The sequence below is a fragment of the Xiphophorus maculatus genome, chromosome 9 (assembly GCF_002775205.1).
Source record: "Xiphophorus maculatus strain JP 163 A chromosome 9, X_maculatus-5.0-male, whole genome shotgun sequence".
In the NCBI taxonomy this organism is placed as follows: Eukaryota; Metazoa; Chordata; class Actinopteri; order Cyprinodontiformes; family Poeciliidae; genus Xiphophorus; species Xiphophorus maculatus.
Window position 1 is genome coordinate 5,798,951 of NC_036451.1, and position 23,580 is coordinate 5,822,530.

Here is a 23,580-nt window from a genome sequence, read left to right on the forward strand (position 1 = left end):
ATATTCTCTTTAAAACCCCTAAGGCAAAGTCATCATATTGTTTAGTTTATAAACTATGTATTTCACCAAATGACTTTAATTTCATAATAAACTGTGCATACTACAGACATGTGTTTAAAAATTGTACAATAGTGATGATACAATTGGGTAGTTTTTTTTTAATATTTGGACTTTTTTAATACAAGAAATAATTGTTTACAGTTAAATATGGATCATTTTATTAAACCTGTTATAGTTTTTTCCTCCTTTAGTTTAATGTACAGAACCAGTCGTGATTGTTGGCACCACCTGGTAGAGATGTACAAAGCCTTACAATAATTTCCATTTTCCTCTGGGGAATAAATCTGAGACACAGATGGCATTAAATGAGTCAGATGCATGCTATTATTAACAAAGGAAATTACCGCAAGAAAGTGGTTCAAGCTCAAGTGAAAGGTCACTTTCCTGGAACAATGTGTCCTTTTGGGTTCACCACGTTTCCATAAAAAGAATATACTTTAAGACTTCAGTATCTTACGAGGGGTACCAGTCATGGTGGAGAAAGCTGTGTCAAAGTCAGCACTGTACATTTTAGCAGCACTTGTATTCACAAAACAATGCAAAATCATTGATAGAGTGCATTTAAAGATAAAAATGTCAAGGTTTGGGAAGCATTTTTTAAAAATTTAGGTAATTACCTCTGATCTATAGTGTTTGTTTCCAAAATCTTCATTATGGTAAAACATAACACATGCTCTTGTTATTGTGTTTAAAGTTCACAGTTGGATGTTTTTTTATGCTTATAAGTCAAAACAACTGTTTTTTTTTGACAGACCTAAACCCTTCTAGGCAAAATTTGATCTAAAACCAAGATCTCACCCACACAGGGTCTGCATCAGTTTTTCTAAATGTTTAGATGAGCATCCCTGTTTCATTGCATTCTTTTTATTTGTGCTGCAGTAATTTGTTTGTATTTTTGCAAGACACACAATTGATAATATTTGAAATGTAGTTTTTGGTGTGCTTAGTTATAGAAAGTGCTTTTATATTGCCATTTTTGAAGTTTATTTAGAGCTTTGACTGAATTTTCGAGCTGATATTTCATTTAATATGCAACTTTAATCAGAAAAAACATGCAGCTGTTTGATTCTTGTGCAAAATTGAAGGAAACACTTTTCTCTTGTGTCTTAAATGTTGTAATTGTTTGCCTTTAACAGTCACAAACTGATTACAAAAAGTAATATTTATCAAAGGAAGTAAATATGTTTTTATTTTAGGATTTTTCTTCTTGTTTTTTACAATTCCTTGTGACAGTAAAATAAATTTTTATCAAGTCTGTGTGGGATTTCTCCATGAAATTAACAATCTCATTCACAAACAGAAGTGAAAGTTTTACCACATATTTACCAATATTAAATTGTGTTCAACTATGTTAGTGAACATAAAGTAATCTATCAGAATTAGTCTGGTTGAGAGTTTATTATGTTTAAATCATAATGTGGGCAAAATTTAAAAAATCTTTGGAAAGTAAGTCAACATCCAAAGAATGGTTCTGATGTTTTCAGGACTGTAAGCAGTCATTTTTTCAAGTACAACTTCATGATTTATTGTTGATGTTGGCAAGCGAAGTTTTCTCATACTCCAAAAAATGTTTATATACTACATGACACCCAGAGGATTTTAATAAAATATTGTTTATTTCTGCTGGCAGAAAGGATATAACAATTTTTTCAGTATAGCACAGAGATGAGAAATAATTAAACATGTCCCTTTGAGAAAAAGTGGGAAATATGTTTTGGAAATCATTAGTACTATTATAATAAGCAAGTCTGCATAAATAAAACATTTTTCATTGTATTTCAGAAAGGAAATACAGTAGTAAATAATGAAATTTGAACTTAACAGCTAAATTATTACCATATGGCAGATGTACAATATGTAAAGGCAGACTGCAGTGTGTGAAAATAGCGAGAAACTAAAACATAAACTAAATTTAACCTTACACAAACTTAGAGTACCAAACAAAAAAGCTCATCTAATGTGTATTTAAACTTCATCTTGATCCATAGTTTGACAACAGCAGTTCTATTACCTTTCCCAGCAGGAAAAATAACCTTTTACTTAGAAACTTTATAACTTATAGAAGTTCAACATATGGAAGTAAGCATCAATATTTAATCTAATTCTTTCTAATTTTCACTCTCCATCTCATACTGAGTAAAATCTTTACACTGTTTATACATTCATAATGTATTTTTTTTATTTATTTATTTTTTATAAAAGCATAAAACTGAAGTATTAAAGACTCAGGAATAAATGTGTCCCCTCATCATCTCAGACCTCCACAGTGACTGTGGGGCCGTTGCTGGATTCCTCCTGTGGTGTGGACTCCTTTGCGGGTTCCTCTTCTTTCTTTTCCTTTTCACTCTCAGCCACCAGAGGAGTGCTCTCTGCCTCCGCCTGCTGGTTGCTGCTGGTAGTGCTGTCTGGCTCCTCAGCCTTCTTCTCTTCTGGCTGCTTTTCTGCTTCTGCTTCTCCGGCTTTGGTTTCGTTAACAATTTCAACACTGGCGACGGCTGCACTCTTTACTTGTTTCACTTCCCCATTCTGGACGGGGAAGGCGCCCTCTAGAGCCTTGTAAAGGAACTGGTACTGCTCCTGAAAGTGATAAGGACGAATTTTACAGGAGAGCGAAAGACGTTGATGCTGCTGAGGTTTTTACTGGAGAAGAAACTTATCAAGAGTCACAATGGTGCAATTATGACAATTAATCAGATTTTAAAGTCCATCCATAGTGCCAACAATTAGTAGAAAAGTCATCTACTCATTTCTAGTGTTATAAAAATCTAATCAAAATGTCTAAATTTATCATTTAATTTGATATTACACTGAATATTTAAATTTTAGTTTATAATTAGATAATGGCTCTTTTACTGCAATTGCTTACCAGGACACTTTTTGAAGTTGAGAATATTTTTATTTTAATAATACATCCAAAGCAAATATACGCCTTTGATTAGAAAGGTTTAGTTTGGAGACGTGATTTAAAAAATAATGATAATTCAGAAAGTAGTAGCTAGAAATGTTTAATCTGTTAAAGCGAGACCATTTGTAAGATAATTTTAAGAACATAACATAAATTTATCTTATGTTATATTAATCAAACATATTAATTGTTTGATTAATATGCAATCAAACAAGTTGCATATCCTGCTGCAAGCTGCTTTAGCAAGCTTTTAAACAATCAAAAATATTAGAATGGTTTTATTAGGGGGTCATTTATTTATTTCAGTTATTTATTTTTTTAAATGTTAAATTTCATGTATTTATTCCCATTATACATAGTATTGGCAATAGCATTTTAGAGTTTTATGTAATGCTTATTTATTGATTATTACTAAAGTAAAAATAACCAGTAAGGATAAAGTAATAACTCTTCTAATGTCGTTACAACCTATAGGAGTGAAAAATGTTTGTACCAGGCTGGTGATCATCCCCTTCCTGTCCTTGCGTAAAGTTTTGACCACTTGGAAAACATCAACCAGCTTCTCAGTCTCAGCGCTGTCCAGCAGATTCCACAGACCACAGAAAATTCCCGAACGTGTCGATCCGTCACTGAGGAGATGAAGAACACATATTAAAAAAGCTGCTGGTCATTAACTTTTGTCTGTTTATGTTGCTGATCTATTCAGAATTAGCTTTACGTTTTTATCAATAATATCTAATTACTGAACAGCGGCCGGTTTGCGGGAGGCTGCCTTACTTGCAGTGGACGAGAATCGGCATCCTCTGGGATTTGCTGCCGACGCAGCTGCGTTGTACTTCCTTTGCCATATCTACAAGTTCCTGCGGTTTCTCTGGCAGACCTGTGCCCTCCCACTTCAGGAACTGGAAATGTTTCACCTGCCGACTATCTTTTCGCTGTTGACAGAGTTGTTTTCATTAAGCAAACACACAAAACCAAACCTACGAGTAAAATTAATGCATAGAATTGGTAAATATGAAAAAGTGGCACTCATAAAGTCCAGCTCTGATGTTACCTTGACATGTCGGACCAGCATGGTGCGGGTGATGAAAACTGGAGTAATTTCTGTACTTGAAACTTCTACCTCAAAATCTCCAAACGTCTCCTTTTCTTTTCTCCAGTACAGAGGTTCACCATCCTGTCAACAAGAGCAGACCAAAGAAAACAAGACCATTTACTCTAAACACTCTTTAAACGTGTGCAAAGATGCATGATAAGAAGTGAAAGAGGCTTTTTTACCTCTTTGTGCTCTGAAAGCATGACAATAGTGGATAATTTCTTCTGGTGAACCATCAACCAGAAGTCGGTGAAGGAGTCTGGCAGTGGATCCTGGGCTGCGATCAGAGAACGAGATCCCCAGTAACCCTGAAAAACAGATTAAAAACAGTAGAAAACAGATTAAAAACAGTTCAGTTCAAACAATCAGAAAGTAAAACTGGAACAAAGATAATCAGCCCTCCTTTTTTATCTAAAAAACCTTAATATATTTACAGGTGAGAATAATAGCATACATTAATGTGGGAGGCATTGATGTATCTAATGGAGTCTTCGTCTTCTTCATCTGACGAGTCCTCCGGTTCTTCATCATCAACTTCGCTGTCCTGACTGTTGTCTTCTCCTGTCCTCAGTAACACTCGGTTGTAATCATCTGAAGATGGGAGGTTTAGAGAAGGACGTTGAGACACAAGAGAAACGGATAAAAACAAATAATTTTGAAGAAACACAACCAAGACAGATGTAGAGCAGAACATCAGTAAATTAGGTTGTCTTCCCAGTTAACTCAGGTGGCTTTTCATAGTGGCTTTCAGCTCATTTGTTGACATTGGGATGATTTACCATTTATAAGTTTAGGTCAGACCAGTTTGCTGGCCAGTCCAACACAGTAAAGCTCTGACTCCAGCTGCAGTCCACACCTTGTGAACTCTCACAAACGTTTTAATTGACTTTGCTTCACTATCCTATGAATTTATGCATTCATGGTTGACGGTCCATCCTTTCTTTATCCGCACTTTTTCCTTCCATTCAACTTTTCATTAATATGACTGGATATAGCTCTCCGTTAACAAACGTCTTAAGCAATGTTTTTTGTGGCTTACCACCAGTGTGGAAGATGCCTGTTACTGGCAATTTCTGAAGATATTCATATTTATTAAGATGCTCCTGTAGCAGATACTTACATGGGATAACAGATGAAGAGCGATTCATCTTCTTGTTTTCTTCTGTCATCCCTATGTTACAGGTCCTCCAGTTTTTAAAAGAAGGGAGTCGCTGAAATGCAACACAAAGATTTTTTAAGTGGTACAAAATAAAAAGTAATTTAAACTGGAATGTTTTCCATTTAGGCTCTAAAAACAGACTGGAAAGAGACTAATGTGGACTTTTTAATAATGACAAAAGATGTTTAATCAATGCTTTTTTAAAATTACAAAACAAAATGACGAATCCCTCACTTATGCCATCTTATTTCAGATAACTATTGTACAAAAATAGTTAAACTAGCTTAATAAATAAGCTTTAGATAAATAAATGTTTCAGAAAAAAGAATAAAGCATACCTCAAACTCTTCCTCCATAAGCGTGGGTTCGCTGTCGGAGTTCTTCTGTTTGAGCGTGTTCAGCATGCTGTGCAGCTCCGACAGAGCGATCTCTGTCTCTCCAAACTGGTTGTGCTCCAGTAAAGCCTGATGGATCAGGATGTACTGGGCCTGCAGATGACACAATTAACCACATCAACCCCCAAATAACAACCAAAACATTTATTGATTTACTGGATTTACTCCTTTTATTAAACTGAAGTTTTTCTCTTTTTTTGCACTGCTGGTTTCACTTTGAAACACACCATCAAACATCAAAATGGCTGACTCTCCCATGTGATATCAGTGATAATTTCTTTTCTTGAAAAATGTAAATATTATGTCACATAACGGAAAAAGAGATGGCAAATATAGTGCCTTGAAAATTTATACCGCACAGCTTTGTCTCCTTTGACTATACCATTCTAATACATAAATATGTTTTGACCTAAACTTTTCCAGGCTGTATGCTTAACATCTTAAATAATTTGCAGATTTTTCCCACCATAACCACATTTTTTACTGTTAAAAAATATTCATACACCCCAGCAGATTTAGATTTTAAATTCAATGTACCGTAATCTTAATCTTAACCAATATGTTTATTCTGACTGAGCTGAAAATAAAAAAATAAAAAAATCAACTGTGTCTGTATTTGACACATATCTCACATAAAGGTAAGTGACCACAATTATTCATCAGACTGAGAGTCTGTGGGAGAATTCAATGACCAGCTTCATTTGGATTAGGTCATGCTCCTCTAACGCTCGCTAATTACCCAGATTAACTGCTGTTTACACCAACTCAACAGGGGAAAAATAGCAGCTCTGTGGTTTGCTTGCTGCAAGTCATTGCTAAACGCACGCTCAGTGAGGCCCTGTGGCTTCACACAACTCAGGAAGCACTGAAAAGCCATTTCTGAATGCCTTCTAATTCCGGCGGCAACAGTAAAAAGCGAAACAAAAAAATACAAAATGGTTCCCACAGTGAAAAACCAATGAGGATGTTGGAGAAAGCCAAATGTTACACTGGTGCAACTGATGATTGTGAGACATGAAAAAAACACCCAACAAGGATCATGATCAAGACCTATCCTGGAGAAAACAAACAATTCCAGTAGCAACATCTCAAAGCAGAGAGTCAAACGGACTCAGCATAATGCTGGACTCCAAGGCTACAGACTGAGGAGGAAAATACTTCTGAGAGTAAAGCACAGCTTTTATAAGATCTTATCTGGTGTTGTTTTGTGGTCAGACAATACAAAAAGGGAATTATTTTGACACAATGTTGTATTCTTCATTTGGTATAAAAAAGCAGAAACATTTAAACCAAAGAAAAATCCCCAACGATTATGGTGATAACGGAATAATTTAGGGTTTTTTTCAGCTAACGAGACCTGATCAAAGTTATGGACATAAAGAAAATACCAGACCAAGAGTTCTGACGACAACATGAGGCAACCTGCAATGAAAATCTGATCTTTTCACACAATAATGACCTGAAACACTCAGCAAAGTGTTTTAAAAGTGATTTGCAGAGAAATATTAATATTTACAGAGTTCAGACTTAAATCTGATGGGGTATTTGAGAAAAAAGATTTATTAGCAGTTATGAGAAGGTTTTGACTCCTGCCATTAGCAATAAAGGTGTTTCCACTGATTACTGAGAATGTTACAAATACTTTTAGAAATTCTTTGTTTTTGGTCCAATTTGTTTATTTTTATTCTGAACAAAAATGTTAGAATATTTTAACAGCTGTGTCTCAATTTCAAATAAAAAGAAACTTCAGTAGTTAACTAAAAATAAATTTAAATATTACAGTATTTGATACTAGCTCCATACATCTATATTTTTTATTCAGAGGTACAAGAATAAAAGGGTATGAATACATGGATATGCCATTTATTTGCAAAAATTCCCATAAAAATTGTTTTTGTAATGTGGAAAAGTATTGTTTGTACTGTTTCAAAGCATTTTACATGTAAACAAAAGCATTTTCATCTCTAATTGTGATGTTTGTAGGCAAAATATTATTCCTTGTTCTGTCCCTGCATGTATAATAAATGCCATAAAATGGATTAGATTGAATGTATTTTTATTTATTGTTTACTAAATATATCCTTCTTGGTTTTCAAATACATTAAATGTTTTTTCCAACTTGTTTTGTGTTTAATTTTATTGGATATTGCTTTATTTATGCCCAGGACTTTGATCAGTTCATTTTTAAATATGCTTTACGATGATTGGATGCGATCTGCTGGTCCTACCTCCACTTGGACCATCAGGCATCTTTGTCTTCGAAGTTGGACAACGTATCCATAAATGTCCATCCTGCCCTCGGCTTCCAGACCCTCCATCATGGCATCGATGCCGATGTAGGTGCCGGTTCTGCCGACTCCAGCGCTACACAGAACAGAAATAACAGTGTGTTTATTTTAAATACTACACTTTGTTTGAAAGGTGCAATGGAGAATTAAAAGTAAATAAGAGAGATGAGATTGGACCTGTCACAATAACAAATTTGCTGGATGATAAATTGTCCCAGTAATTATTGAGATAAATGATAATATTGTTGTTTTGAGACTGTTTTCAACTAATATATTGATAATACTATAATAATGCAAGTTCGCCCTCTCAATGGCCAATAAACTTTAATTTTGTAAAAAAGCACTCGAACGCGAAGATATTGCAAATATCCAAAATTAAATATAATAACCAAAAACAACAAATAAGAAGGAAATAAAAAAATGCACTAAAATAAAACCATCAATAAAATGGATTATGAATGCTCTGAAAACAAAATATCCCTTCAAAATTTATTGATCAGATTGGAAATTAGGGAGCTAATTTTAAATTTATAATGCAATTAATTAATTAATTGATCACTGCGACAGACTTAGATGAGACCATCGGTCCAAGTCTTTTGCAGACTAAACATCTGATAGTAACAAAATTCAACAAACTTAAAAAAAATCTGGAAATAGATTAAAAGAATGAGAATATTTTAAATGACCATTTGATGTTCTACATGCCTGCAGTGAACAACGATGGGGCCGCTGAAGACGTTCTTGAAAGCGTTGACCCGCCGCCTCAGTTTCAGGAGGAGGTGCGGTTCTCCTGGGACGCCGTGGTCGGGCCAGCTCATGAACTGGATGTGAGTCACTTCCCTCTCCAGGTTCTTCTCTCTCTTCTGCAAAGTCAAACATAAACAGCTGTATAAACACCTCCACACATCTCTGCAGTGAAATTCTGAAGCGTTATTCCTTTCTTAGTGTCTGAACACAGACTCACGTTAGTCAGGCTCAGATGGCGGATGGTGTAATCTGGGCAATGTTCTTCTGAGGTCAGCTTCACTATGAACTCCTCATAGATCTCAGTCTCTCGATCAAGAGAAGGCCAGTACTGGGCACACTTGATCTGCAAAACAACAATTAACCGACATTAGAAGGTTAAATAAAGTTTATACATTTGGCAAGAGACGAAATGTGTTATAATTGTCAATTATTTTTCTCAAAATTAAACATTTCTGCAGTTTGAGGTTCTCACCCTGTTTCCTTCTTCACAGCGGGTCACCATGACAATAATGGACGACTGCTGCTCCCAGACCATCCTCCAGAAATCGCTCACAGTTTCGTCCTTTGGTCCTGCAACAAACACACAGAAACACAGAATAAGACGTGTTACACTCTGTGGGCACTTTGTAGCAAAAGAAGAGGAAAATAAAACTTTACCTTGAGCTGCAATGTATTTTTTTGGCTCCTTGTATCCCTGCAGGAAAAAGAACATTGTAGTTATAAATAATAAAATTGTTGAATGTTGTAAAAAAATTTTCTCTTGTAGAAGTTAGTGGTGTTACAGTTAAGAAAAAAATGATTCATACTTAAATTTAGATTTAAGTTACTTCCATTCAACCAACGTATTCATTTAGAGAAAATGCCTCTTTTTATAAACAATGTATTTAAAAAAATTTAATATTGAATTTTTTCTATTATTAACCTTTTCAAAAGTAAAAAGAAAATTTTTTCCAGCAATTAAAACAAAGTTTTAATTGCTGGAAAAAATTTTCTTTATGCGTGTTTCCAAGATTTGAGTTGGGGTCTATGCCACTCCAAACTCTTAGTATTAATTTTAGTCAAAAGAAACATGTTGGTAACATTATGTTTAAACCTAAATCTGCCAAGATTATGAATATAATTTAATGTTTAACGTACGTCAATGAAGCTGGCGTTAATATAGTCACATCCTGCTTCTCCGTTTCCTGTGGTCAGGTGGACGCGGTTGTAATCATCTAAATGAGAGCACAGAAAAAGAGAAATGAAATGCATCACACAGTAGATTTTAGTTCTTCATACCCACAGATAACAAAACTGGAGTGTCTGATATTTATGCAGATGATCTTTAAGTTAAATTTTGAAGTCTTGATGTAATCTGCTGCAGACAATAATAAACTGTAATAAACTCATGTAGCTTTGGTCATTATAAGAATAAAAAAATGACAGACATACAACTTCTGCAAATATTTAAATACATCTGAATGAGCCAAGATGGTAGGTTTGAGTTTGGCCTCCCTGTTCTGATGTCATCACTTTATGACAATGCTGCTCAACAATGCATGGAGTAAAGAACGCTTCTTTAAATGAGCTTAAATCTAACGGCCAAATTGTTACTGTATGTCTGATATGTGTGAAGCAGAGCAAGAAATAGCTCACAGGTGTTGCATCATTTCTCTCACTCACATGGCAGGATGTCCACATAGCGGTTCTTTGGGGCGTTGCAGCCCTTCTTAGCTTCTTTCACTACGTATCTTGAGAAGATTCTGGGAATGCTCTGCAAACAAAAACAAGTTTTATGCATTAAAAACCTACTCAATGCTTTAACATTCACACTTATTTTGATACTTTATTTTGGTTCCTTCATTCATTAAATTAATAAATTGTGTACATGATATATTATATCATATTTATCTAAAGATGAGTTATAACCTGAAATTCTCCCAGGAAAAGCCTCCCTTCATCTGCTAGCTTCCTTTTATAGGTTTCCAGCAGGAGTTCTGCTGGTATCGGTTCAACAGGCATCAAACTATCTTCATCATCTACGATGACAAAAAGTTAGACAAACATTACCAGAAAATTCAGAAATTTCACATCTGCGACTCATTATGTGAAATTTGTAACTACTAAAAAGTTTAAATTCATCAGGGATTTAAACCGTACCATGACTTCTGTTATTAGAGATTAATCAGTGTGTTTGCTTTGGTACATTTTTTTTTAAAAATATGGCCCAAAGGAGATAAATAGTTTAGAGGAAAGCAGAGAAACAAAGGTGGTTGAGTTTAAGTATTGTGATTTCAACTTATTTTTAGGTTCGTTTTTTAATATCTTTCTGCGTGACACACAGGTCAAAGAAAAGTGCTTTGGTCGGGGATAATACTCTCTAACCTCAGGAAGGATTATTAGGATAAATGTTACATAAATTGGCTAATTATTAAAGTCCCATTTGACCAGGTACATATCAAAAATATTTTTTATCTTAAGATAAATATCTATTAATGAAGTACTTGAATTAATTCTGATATCAACAACACAGAGTGTCTTCAGTCAGAGGCCTTTTCAGAATCTCTGTAATACGGAACGCTACAGGAAATTGAATTGACATGCTATATGCCCTACTGATAATCAAAATGAAAAATGAGGGTTAAAAAGTGGTGACAGTGATACGTTTAGAAAGAGATCATTAACCTTTACCCTCTGGTAACACTATTGTGTATCTTCTGTACGTTTTAATGTTGTATTACGATACACCGTTTTAAGAAAACAACAGCAGGTTTTCATTTACACACAATATGTAATTTACCTAATCTGAAGTTAAACTAGGCTGAGAAGGATTTTTTTGGACATGTTAAAAACCTGTAGCTGATACTTTATGTTGATGATACAAATATTTTCTGCACTGGTAATGATTTGTATCATTGTTGGATGAGAAAACTATTGAAATGAGTAAATTTGAGATTTGGCCTGGTATAACCAACATTCAATTAAATGTGAATAAAAATTAAAATACTTCATGCTTCATGTTTTAACATGAAAGTAAGTAGATATTTTTATGCTATTATATCCATGGCAAGATAAGCAGAATGTGACAACAGCTTTAGAAGGTTAAATGACAGACATATCAACCGTAGGCGAGTGTCACTTAATTGTAATATAACCTAAATACAATAGAAGCATTAAACACAGTTTAAAATGAATAAAAAAGACAAATAAGAATACATTATAATGAATACAATACATAAGTAATACTCACTCCCTTGTGCAATTAGCAACATGTTTTCAGTCATATCACTGCAAAGAAAGGAATGAAGATAGGTTTCAAAGAAATTTCTATTGATATAAAAAACGGAGCAAAAAATGTTTCTCAAAGGCCTAATCTAAAAAATACAAAACCTTACTGGGACTTTCTGTGTTTCAACACGTAGATCTTATAGAGGACCAGGAGAAGTGCCACAGAGGTGATGATGATGAGGAAGACCAGAAATCCAATAAGAGCTTTGTCATTATCTAAGCAACAAGGACAAAAAAATTATCAACTGACATAAGATGTGTAGAAATGCATCTAGAGATTGTGAATATATAGAATGAGGTGTTGTAAATGTAATGGCACATACAGAGAGTAGCAGCTGAAGTTTTCAAAGGTGTGCTCTGAAAGTGTCCGTTGGAAATAGCCACCTACAACAGAATGTCATGTTAGGATTCAAAACACCCAAAGGAAGTTGAGCAACAAAACGGGGATCTTGTCATGAAGCCAACTGAGGCTTAAACAAACCTCCACTGTGTAGGATGTTAAATAACTCAGGTCTGTGAATTCAAAGTCACAGGATGGCGATTCCACTTTCTTGGCAGGAAAACCATGAAGATTTGCAATGTAGCTTTTCTTTGGTCCGTTAAGTTCAATGTTTTTATGTTTACATGACACTTTGATTGCATTGTTCACTGGATTGTGAACCTGAAATTCTGCATTTAGCACTGGTACTGTAAGAAGAAGAGAGTGGACACATATTAGGGCTCACAGACATGGAGAGTAAAATCTTTTTTTTAGTGAAAATCTTAGAAGCAAACTAAAATATATGAAATATTTAAAAAGAAAACTTGATAAGATTTGCAATTTCTGATTTATTTCAACTTTTTAATGACACCAATACAGAACTAGAAATATACATGTTTTTCTTAAAATATCTTTAGTCTAAAAAATATATAATCAGTAAGATGAATTACTGATTCTGTATATAGGCAATATTTTTTTCTTCACCAATGACAGTTAATTTATAAACATGGATTTCTCTAATAATTGTATTAAGCCTGGTGTCTCTCCAGGGTTAAACATAATAAAGATGAACATCTGGACCTAAGCTAACTCATTATTCTTCTTTCCACAACAGTTCAACTGGTTAGCAATAAAACTTACATGGTTTGAAAATAATAATTACTGATCAGGGATTTATTTTGTGCCACTGAATAAAAAATACATTATTTAAATTGTTAGAGAAGAGTTTCCTAAGAGAAAACAGTCATGATCCTGCAGCCAAACAAAAATGAAAAGAAATAAATAAAAAAACCAAATAAATAAAATAAACAAATAAATATCAAGTTTTTGTTTAATTTAAAGCAGTTGTGTTTGTAGATTGCATTAATATTTAACAACAAAAAAGATTCTTAGTTACTTACTTCCAGGCTCAGTTTTCACTTGAATACTTGTATCTTCAAATTTTCTTGTCTTGTTGTAGATGGCATGAACGTTACAGATGTAATCCTTGTATGGTTTAAGTCCCTCGATGTAACACGTTCTTTTGTCAACTTGGAGGCCTTTCTTGTTTTCAGCTTTAACGTAACGTTCACCTTCTGTTTTGTGATTGATTTCACAAAAACAGCTTGTGGTAAAATATCTTTACAATCACAACTTCAAAAAATGTTGAAGTAGAGTTTGTTTCTCATGTTAAACATTCCATTAAGAAAATATTTCTATTAAAATCATTCACAGGTCACTGCAGCTTAAACACAATGGTAGTGAATCACAACTTTTCTGATCACATATGGTTATTTTACAGATCTTTATTTCCTCACGTCATTGATGTAAAAACAGTAAAAGTGATAGATTCAGAAATCTTCCATTTATAAGTTAAAGTTAATTTAAAATGGCAGCATTAATCCAGATGCATTAAACATTACTTGATGTAAATATAATCGAGAAAAGCAAAACTATATATTTCACTTACCTTTCAGCTGACAGCTGCAGCTATGAGAGAGCTCTGTCAGTTTGTCAAGAATATCTTGACATGCATGACTCGTTGTTTCCCAGTTCAGGTGAATGGAAGTATTGGTTTTTTTAAACTGCAGGTTGCTTACTGAAAAATCTGTTGGAGTAAAATAAGAAGCAATAATGAATCAAATTCCCGATATTGTTTTTCTGTCCGGGCTGTATTAGTATAATGATTTTATACTTCTTATTTTTACTGAGATGCAGTAAATACCAACTCACCACAGTCAATGTTGAACTGGACAGGTGAAAGTGTCTTATTTATGGAGACATTGTTCATCTTGATGTCACCAGTACAGCTGTAGTCTGTGAACGGCTTCATGTCAGAAAGTTGAACAGAGTCATTGTTGATTCCTGAAGAGACATAAACATTTAGTAATTTCTGCAGTTATTGCCGTCTATCAACACAGATCAGCTGTTAAATATTCAGAACTAATTTACAGAGAAAACATATTAAACAAATATTTATAATATATTGTTAAGGAAGAATCTGTGTCTGCAGTTTCTCTTCTAAATATATATATAAAAAAAGTTCACACCTCAAATTTTACTCACCTGAACATTTATACTCAACACTGAGATTCTGACATTTTGAAGGTAATGTTGAGTTTATCTTTGCAGGAAGTTTATCAGGTTCAGACTGAAGTACGTTGTGTAGATCAATAAAGTCTGAAGGAGAAAAAATACCATATTAATGTGATTTTAATGTGATCTTATAATTAATTTGCTTTTGTACATACCGAAAGGGACATTTTCAGTTATGGTAAAGGTGACGTTCGTGCATTTTTCTGCAGGGAACTTCAAAACTAATTCTGAGCAAATGCTCTGATAAGCAGGTTTGAAACAATATGATCCATTGTTGTCAAAGTCTTCAATTAAATCCCTGATGTTTTTTGATAGTACAGAGCTGATGTCCCAACCACTTTTGTAACAGAAATATCCAGGAGAGCAGGAAATGTTTTTAATGTCTTTTTCAGCTGAAACACATAAAAAATATTAATCACAGTGCTACAAAGAATTTCTTTTCAGTCAAAAAAAGAAGTAAAAATGAAATATCAAGAATTTTACGCACTCATTCCAGTTGTTGTTATTTCATTTTTGATTGTGTTACAGAATATTTCTGTACCATTGGAGCTATTAAATTTAACAGTTAGCTCATATTCAGTGCACGGCTTCAGACGGTTGATTTTATGAGTTGAGGTTTTATTGTCCATTTGAAAAGTAGTTGTCTTTTGAAATGAACTTCCCTTCTCAGCAACATGTACAGTGTAGTTGTCAGGGGCAGAGTCTGTCATTTTTATCTGGAAACCAAACAGGATTGCTTCAACACTGTAAGAACCTGTAAAGCAACAGTTTCACATTTTTAATTAAACAAATCCAAACTTGCAAGGATTTTTCTTAAAAATCTCAAACTGTTAGAATGAGATGAACAAAAGAACACATTTTAAACAACTATTCATAACCTCAAATCTGATACTCACACTTTGGATCATTTTGGGGTTCAGCTGTTGGAAAACAAGAGGGAAACATTGGGAAAATTAAAAATTAAAATACATTCACAAGCCATCTTAAATCTTCAGTTACCTGGTCTCTGTTGCTTCAATCTCGTCATACTTAATGTCTGTCATCTAAAGTCTAATCCTTAAACTTGTTAGAGTCCCAAATTAAAGATTTAAAGTTCCAACCTGTGGTGGCAGCCGTGGTTGTGTTTGGCTGAGTGACTGGAGGTGAGGTGGAGTTCTGAGAAGATGATTTTTTGGTGGTTGGATTCTCATTTGAGATGCTTGCAGGTGGGGTGGAGTTCTGAGGAGGTGACTGGCTGCTGGCTTGAGTCTCATCTGAGGTGTGTGGAAGTGAGTTATTAGCTACAGATTTGACCGCATGCGGAGGTCACCATCAGGCTGAAATAATCCACTACTAAGTTTCTTATCTTCTATATTTATTAAATAACAGTTACTTATATCATTCAAAAACTAACTTTCCTACAACTGTAGACTAAAGCTGAATACATTACCAGTTGTTTTGGTTGAAGAGCTTGGAGGTTTTGAGGTGGTGGATAAAGAGGTGAGTGTGGGTTTGATAATGGGGGGAGGTTTGGAGGTTGCAGCAGTTGGTGTTGCTGAGATGCTTGGAGGTGAGGTAGCAACAGATGACACATAACTTGTGCCAGTGTGTGGAGGTAAGGTGGCTAAAAATATAAAAATCAACTCGACATCAATACCAGAGCTTATTACAGAGAATAATCAAGCATGTAGCTGAAGAAACTGATCCTCTCCATCCATATTTTACAACATATTTGCTCAAAAATGTACACAGGAAAAATATCAAAAGGTGACAAATGTGATTTATTGATTAAATCACTGTAATCTATATAGATAAATGGGTTAAATGAGAAAAAAACTACTGAATTGAAATACTTGCACAATGTCCACATTAATATGCTCCATTAAAGAGTTAAACCTAAAGTCAATATCAAGACATAACCTGAATCTTAAATTTGGAAAAAACCCTAAAGTTTCTAATTATCCCGCCTTAAAACTCTGCATCTCTGTAGAGTGAAGCATGGTTATTTGATAAAGCATCATTCACATAAAGGTGGGCCAACATACCCGGCAGGACACAAAACAGAAGACAAAAAGAAAACGATAAAGCATAAGCATGAAAGCATTGCATGAAAAAAAACACGTTTTCATTGTTTTTGTGCCATTATCAGAAGCTGATGTGGAAAATGTTTTCAGTCCTGATTTAAAGGAGCCAACAGTTTCTCAGGTTTTCAGGGAGTTTCTTCTAGAGCCAGTGAGCATAAAAGCTAAATGCTGCTTTTGCTAGTTTAGTTCTGGTCCTGCAGACACAGAGGGAGGAGATCTCTGAAAACCTGAGGAGTCTGAATGGTTTGTATTTCATAAGCAACTCATAAAGACCATTTACTACTTTATAGACAAATAGTTTTAAAATCAATTCTTCACAAATTGGTGGAATATGATCTATTTTCATAGAGCAAGATCAATGGATACGTGTTTACATGGACGTTGACTAATAACTGTATATCTAACCTTACCAGGAAGAAAAATATGGCTCTATGTTATCATATATTGACAAACCTGCCCCCTCATCCAACACCAACCTTTTTCAAATTAAAGTTCCAACAAATGCTCTATAAAAGCACCTGCTTCGAAAAACTATAAGAAAAGAGGCTTTATAGTTTCCACCCAAGCTTAGATTTAACCTTAAGCTCACACATAGTTGGACAGAAACAACATGTAGCACATTTGCTTCAGCAGTTCTCAATAAAGACTTAATAAAAAACTTCATCAATGCCTTTAATCAAAGAAATTAAAAAGCTGAGCATATTAGTTGCACACAATGTAAATGTTTTGTATTTCTCAAATCAAAGAAATATTTAATAAAATGAGCACAGGAGTGAGTCGCTTCTGCTTGTCATAACTGTGCTTAAACTAAATATCTGGAGATACCGTAGTAAGTGAACATACTTTTAAAATATGTGTTTTGCGAATGTTAACTTGAGTGATTTACTGCAATCTCTGCTTTCTTGTAGCAACCTGTTTATTCAACTGATAATTGATATGGAATAGACAGTTTCAAGATAAAAACCTATTTTCAGTGCAGCATATAAAGCAGGTTCATGAAGTGCTCATTTCAATGCATTGTTCAGGTTTTGGCATTTGTTAGATGTATATAAGAAAATTATCGCCTGAAAGACGGAGGAGCTATAAAAGTTTGAGCAACATAAAACAGGAATAAAAAAACAGATTTTTGGAAATAAAAAAATAAATAATTGAATGAATCATTTTATTTTTGGTTAAATATGAATCTCTACTCACCCGCATTGTTTTGACCTGGAAATATAAAAAGAAAAGAAAATTAAGTAATGAAATCAAATTGCATTGAATATAAAGAAACTTACAAACAAATGACACAGAAGTTTTCATTTTATATTTCATTCATTGGGGATCATTTTGTTTTCATTAAAAACAAAAGAAAAATGTGAAAGCATTATCAGCCCGAAAGAGGAAGATGGCCGCCTTATCTGGATGAGGCAGCTCTGTCAAACCTGGTTGCCTTGACAACATGACAGAACCACACTTGCTATTTCAGTAAGCAAACCACCACTTCCTGCCTTGCACTAACATGTAGACACCCAGTACTTACAATACTGCTGTCCAAACCACCACTCATGAATAAAAACTAAACAAAACGGAAAAATCTGAATAAAATATTTAATTTAAATAATTTGTATGATGTATGTTGGGTCTCTGTTTTTAGATCTTGTTGAGGTTGATGTATTTATTATTTTTAAATGCTTATTTAAACACAATTTAAAAAGAATAAAAACAACTTTAACTAATATTTTAACGTCTGTTTTAAGCGTCCCACAGTGCTTCAGTTTCCCTCCTGACAGAAGTGATGAACAATGTGATCAGGGTCTGTCAGACAGAGAGAGTCAGGATGTGGTTTGGTGCGTTGTTGTTTCACAGCTCTGAGCAGAGATGCATGCTCTCTGCAGTGACATTTCACCCCCTCGTTCAGACTCACTGTGTCAGTTATTAGAGCACTGGTGAGAAATGATTCAGTTAGTGAGGGAAGAGGTCGATCTGCGCCTCTGCTCCACAAGCAAAAACTTCATTATTTTAAACAGTTACAGGAAAAATTTTGAATATTTAGCAGAACAGATGTGGATCTAATCTCAAAGTTAATTTTAGTTAATGACTAACTGAGGGTTATGCAGCTTTTAATCAGTTCTCTGATAAGTTAAACAAGTGAAAAATCAATCTAAAATGACTGGATTATAACTCATTTCCTATATTCTGTGTTGGTTTATGTAAAAAAAAAGATACATAAGAGTTATAAAAAGGAGAATAGACCTTTAGGTTTTTGGGTATTTGATTATTCTACAGGTAAACAGCACAAAACTAAATGAAATGTATGAAAAGTATAAATTAGTTTCTACACTTCTGTGGCCCAAAACACACAGGTTGTAAAATATGTGTGTTCAAAACTTTATTTTGATCCAACATTTACTGACTTTCTTAATACTTCAAAACAAAACTACAGAGTAGTTTGTAACTACTGAAACATCAAGGCATCATTACCATTCTGTTTATTGGAAACTCTCAGTTTCCTCTTCATTACCTTTGATAAATAAACAACAAATATCTAAAAATTTGAATTTGTCTTAAAAACAAAAAAAAAAATAATACAGGATTTATTAAAATAACTAACAAATTATTGTTGTTTTAGAAACAGAAAATATAATTAACAAAATTGATAAGCAGAGATTTAAATTAATAAGATTGAAAGTATTTATTAAATTCATTCACTAAAAGGAATCAGGAATCACCACAGGACTAAAGAAAACAAAGCAGAAATTAGAAAATACATCATTTCATATTGTGTTCTGCTCCTTATTTACAGTTAAACACAAAATTATTAATAATCCCGACAGACTTTGATTTTAAATTCTGTCTTTTAACTAATAATTTTGATTCCGACTGGAAATTAGAAAAATAACAAAACAACATAAGAGTGGTGTTAATTTAAATATATATATATATATTTGTATTTATTGACATTTTATTTAATATATATATATATATATATATATTTATTTATATTTATACCCCTCTCTAATTAATGTGAAATATTTTCTTCATTGGCAATACAGCAATAAAACCCTACTCGTAATTACTGACCGGATTTTTACATGTTTTCAGTGTTTTTATTATTTACTATTGGAGATGAGCTTCAGCTAGTCTTTTACGTTGGAAGGGCTCATGACCATCACCCTAATATTTTGCTCTCTCTACAGATCCAATAAGTTAATTATTCTTCCAGTGAGAAGAAGTGTGTTGGTAAAATTTAAACCCACATTTTAAAATGTCAAGTGTTCGTGAAGGAACTGATAAGAAGAGAGAGGGGTGGGTTACTGATATACTGAAAATCCATTATTTCTACTTTACAAGCTTAAATTTAGGTTCAGCATTTGCAGCCAATCTCATGCCTGTAAAATATCGTAATCTAAAATGTAACAACTGAAGATTCTGTGATGAAATTTAAAATGATCACCTCCCTTACACTGACACATGGTTTATGTAAAAAAAGAAGATGTTTACCAACGGATTAGAAGATTCAGGATTGTTTACTGTTATCATTATTTGAGAAGCCAAAAATGTGAAGTTTATATAATTGATTGCAGAAACATTTTTGGTTATTTTTCTACTCAGAACAAATCTAGAAAAATATGACGAAAGCTTATAGTTTGTTAAATTGTTCATTACCAGATTGTTACAATCTTTCAGCCTATTGTTTGATAACTCATACTTTATGTATAATACATTCCAAGCTAAAGTAAAAGCACCGTAAATACTGATAATGTGTTAATAATGGAGTAGGTTTTGAATATTTATACTATTATCTGTACATCTAACAAAATTACAATTGTCTCTTAATTTCAGTTTAACCGGTCAATATTGTTTAAGTGTTTAATGAGCAACATTAAACAGTGTATGTTGTTTAATGCTGCTCATTGTAAGACTGCCCCTACCTTGAGTTTATTTAAAACAAGGTTAAAAACCTTCTTATTTGACGTTGCCTATTCTTAATTTTTTTTATTCTATTCATTCACTATATTAAAAATTTTAATGTTCATTTTTAATCTGCTTGATTTTTTTAATGTTGTTTTTAATTTTCTTGTACAAACACTTTGAATTGTCTTTGGCTGAAAGGTGTTATATAAATAAAGTTGCCCTGCCTTGACTAAGAGAGTTTGGATAATTAGTAAATTTTTTTGTCATTGTAAAATATTTTTTCTCCCTAATAATAATGTGTCTGCCCATCATTATCGGCTCACATCAGGGCCCAAACGTGTACAAAGCACAGGCAAGCTCTAAGCTACATTAAAGATAGTACAGTAAGGCCTAACATTATGAGAATATAAAAAAAAAAATATTCAAAACTTGCCATCTTTAACATTATTTTCCAGATTTTCTTTAAGATCAACTCATTTCAGCTGTTTTCAAGAACGTAACGTGAAGTTTCTGTCGTCCTTTCGAGTACTCTCTGTTCCACTCTGCGCAGGGCAAAGTGTGAAACAAATGTGTGATTTCCACACTTTCGTTTTGTTTAAGTGAGATTTAGAAGATGAAGAAAATAAAAGAAGAACAAAGTCAGAGTGTGGAAGTGTCTGAAGTAACAAAAGCTAAATGACCAAACATCTGGACTTCATTTAGTCATTTGAGTTTGACCTTCTGCAAAAGCCTGAATGAAATGTGTGAATGAGTTTCTCATATTCTGGATGTTTTTGTGTCTCTGGTTTATTTTCTCTTGTTACGACTTTTTGTCTTCTCGCAGAAAAGGCCTTTCATTATGTTCAACAGTTCTGACCTCACTTCTTCATTTTTCAGACAGTTCCCATTTCTTTGTCACGAAAACTAAAGCTCGCAGCGCTCGACCCGGCCTGGCCCTGCCAGGAAGTCAAGGCAGCCCAGAATGGAACAAGGAAGTGGTCACAGCTCCGTCCCGCTGCAGCTACTGCAAAATGCATGTTAAGAGGCGCACATTCGCCGGGTAGCATTAAGGAAATGAAAGGCCTTTGCTCTCTTCATTAAAATGTTGGAAAACTTTAAAAATGATCAAGTGAAAGTAGAAAAATGGCTGAACAAGGTAGTTTTTAACAGAATTTATATTTAGGAGTATTTCAGGTTCCAACTTTGGTTAAACTAGAATAAACTAAACTAAATATCAGCTGAAAATGTTTTATTAATTCTTTAGAACAGCTGTCCTTACTTTAATTTATTAAATAGAGAGTTACAAAACAAGAAAGGGGAATATTTACATAAATAAAAGACATCGGTTGTTGTGGTGCTCCTTAAAGACACACCTAACACAGCCTTGCTGAAAATACTGTACAACTTGCAAAAAAAAACAAGCGACAAACTCTGACCCTGGCTGCAGAAAAGACAAGAGAGCGAAATAATAAAAGAAGCATTTATTTCAGCTCGTGTGCACAGACGTCTCCCTAAAATAGAAAAAAGATGTTTGATGTGTTGAACGGTAGCAGAACTGTGAGTGCTGCTGCAGGCAATGAGGTGAGCCTGCACACCTTCTGCATGCATCCACGCACACACACGCAAGCACCCCCCCTCCCCCCCATACACACACGCACACATAGATGTTTGTCTTAATCCAATACTGACAATGACAAAGGTTGAAGTGAAGAGCTCGCAGGGACACACCCCACAAGACAAAAAAAAAACTATCGCAGAGAGACATGTACACACCTCCACCCACACACACACACGCATACACACACACACGCAACCCCACTTACAGTGTAGGATCACACCATTACACACATGCACATTGTCAAAGCAGAACAGAAACATGATTGCAAAAATTCCCTTCGCTTTTACGGCGTGTTTTAACCAGCATCATCTTATTAACTGCAGCCTTTGATTGAACATCAGTGTTTATTCTTTTGCCAAAGGCGGCTGATAAAACCTGTCACTTTTCAGCTCCTCACATCTCACAGATGTGCGGCTCTACTGTCTGCCGTTCGTGGGGGTTGGAAAAGTTTAAGAGAGGTGAAGCAGCACAAAAGCAGAGAAGCAACTCAAAGGTTTGATATACTGTAGCTTGTCATCCCTGCCCTCAGTTTAAATGATTACATTTTGTTCGCTGATGTTTTCCACTTCTTTTGAAAGAAAAGCTGATGACAGATTCATGTCTCACTCCAAAAAAAATCTACCTTTTACCATAAACACCATCACACACCAAACAACAATCTGCTGCAAGTTCAGAAACTTAACTAAGGAGGTTAGACATCATCGCGTGAATGTTTTTTTTTTTTTTTTAAAGGAAACTCATTTTTAGACAAACTGTCAGTAGACAAGAGTGGTACACAAGAAGACATTGAATGCATCACTTCCCTCCTTACAACCAGCTCATAAAAAAAGCTTCACTTTTATTATATTTTTTGGAGTACTTACAGCAAGCCAAACCAACCATCAGGACCAGCAAGATCATCAGACCTCGGAGACCCGCCATGTCCGGGGTGTAAGGGTGTGTGTGAGCACCCACGATTCAAGCCGAGTCGGGTCCAAAAGAGGACGAAGAACAAATCGGACGCCAAACCTAACCTCTATTTCTAATATAAACCCCCTAAACGTTGATTTGTTTCAAACTACATTCGCTTTATCTGTCTTATCAGAAGACGCAGCTTCCTGGACTTGTTCCCCAAACCCTAAACCTTGCTTCTGGTTTCAAGTGAAGCAAATGGGAGTGATGTCACACAGCGAACTGAGAGCCTGCCTTCACCTTGGCTGTCAGTGGCAGGAAGTTTCATTTCAGCTACGCCACCAAGAACAGGAAGCCATCTCTTGTCTGATCTTCGCTTGCTTTTGCTTAAGTGTGAAAACACTTCAACTTACAGAAAAAAAAAAAAACATGCTCACGGAGCAGTTACTAATTTTCATATCTTAAGGATAACATTTGCTGGTTTTTGGTAAAGTGGCAGATAGAAAATTAGAAGACAATCCTGTACACATTGAGGACTTTGGGTTTTTGTCAGCTGCTCCTTTAAATAAAAAGGCCTGAAGAAGTGAAATTTCTCAGAAGACCTTTTGGATCTTCTCATTGACTCCTCCTCACAAAGCAGCTAACAGGCCCATCGATGCTC

General features: G+C 34.4%; 1 protein-coding gene across 3 annotated transcripts; it reads right to left on the reverse strand.

Annotated features, from left to right (window-relative positions):
• Nucleotides 1–1,654: 1,654 nt before the first annotated feature.
• On the reverse strand, nucleotides 1,655–23,189 carry ptprc (protein tyrosine phosphatase, receptor type C). 3 transcript variants are annotated; one of them, XM_023339547.1, is made up of 31 exons: nucleotides 22,892–23,189; nucleotides 17,729–17,743; nucleotides 15,901–16,074; nucleotides 15,572–15,724; nucleotides 15,368–15,391; nucleotides 14,959–15,225; nucleotides 14,627–14,863; nucleotides 14,442–14,555; nucleotides 14,109–14,240; nucleotides 13,846–13,983; nucleotides 13,298–13,471; nucleotides 12,399–12,604; nucleotides 12,241–12,301; nucleotides 12,025–12,133; nucleotides 11,880–11,917; nucleotides 10,559–10,668; nucleotides 10,313–10,403; nucleotides 9,788–9,864; nucleotides 9,308–9,344; nucleotides 9,123–9,220; nucleotides 8,868–8,993; nucleotides 8,609–8,766; nucleotides 7,844–7,979; nucleotides 5,559–5,708; nucleotides 5,182–5,272; nucleotides 4,516–4,652; nucleotides 4,244–4,369; nucleotides 4,020–4,142; nucleotides 3,743–3,900; nucleotides 3,459–3,594; nucleotides 1,655–2,637 (listed from the first exon to the last, which is right to left on the reverse strand). In XM_023339547.1, exons 1-31 carry the CDS (start codon nucleotides 22,947–22,949, stop codon nucleotides 2,314–2,316), a joined length of 3,978 nt encoding a protein of 1,325 aa, XP_023195315.1. In that variant the 5' UTR covers nucleotides 22,950–23,189; the 3' UTR covers nucleotides 1,655–2,313. The 3 variants fall into 3 exon arrangements, with proteins under 3 accessions (XP_023195315.1, XP_023195316.1, XP_023195317.1); XM_023339548.1 differs by lacking the exon at nucleotides 15,901–16,074 and having other exon boundaries at nucleotides 22,892–23,188; XM_023339549.1 differs by lacking the exons at nucleotides 15,572–15,724; nucleotides 15,901–16,074 and having other exon boundaries at nucleotides 22,892–23,188.
• Nucleotides 23,190–23,580: the final 391 nt, after the last annotated feature.

Excerpts from the sequence above, each read along its gene's own strand:
- ptprc (XM_023339547.1), bottom strand. The coding sequence starts at position 22,949 with ATGGCGGGTCTCCGAGGTCTGATGATCTTGCTGGTCCTGATGGTTGGT. Across the intron at positions 14,556-14,626 it reads AACTGAAAATGTCCCTTTCG|ACTTTATTGATCTACACAAC; the intron begins GTATGTACAAAA and ends TTTCTCCTTCAG. Across the intron at positions 9,865-10,312 it reads CTATGTGGACATCCTGCCAT|ATGATTACAACCGCGTCCAC; the intron begins GTGAGTGAGAGA and ends GCTCTCATTTAG.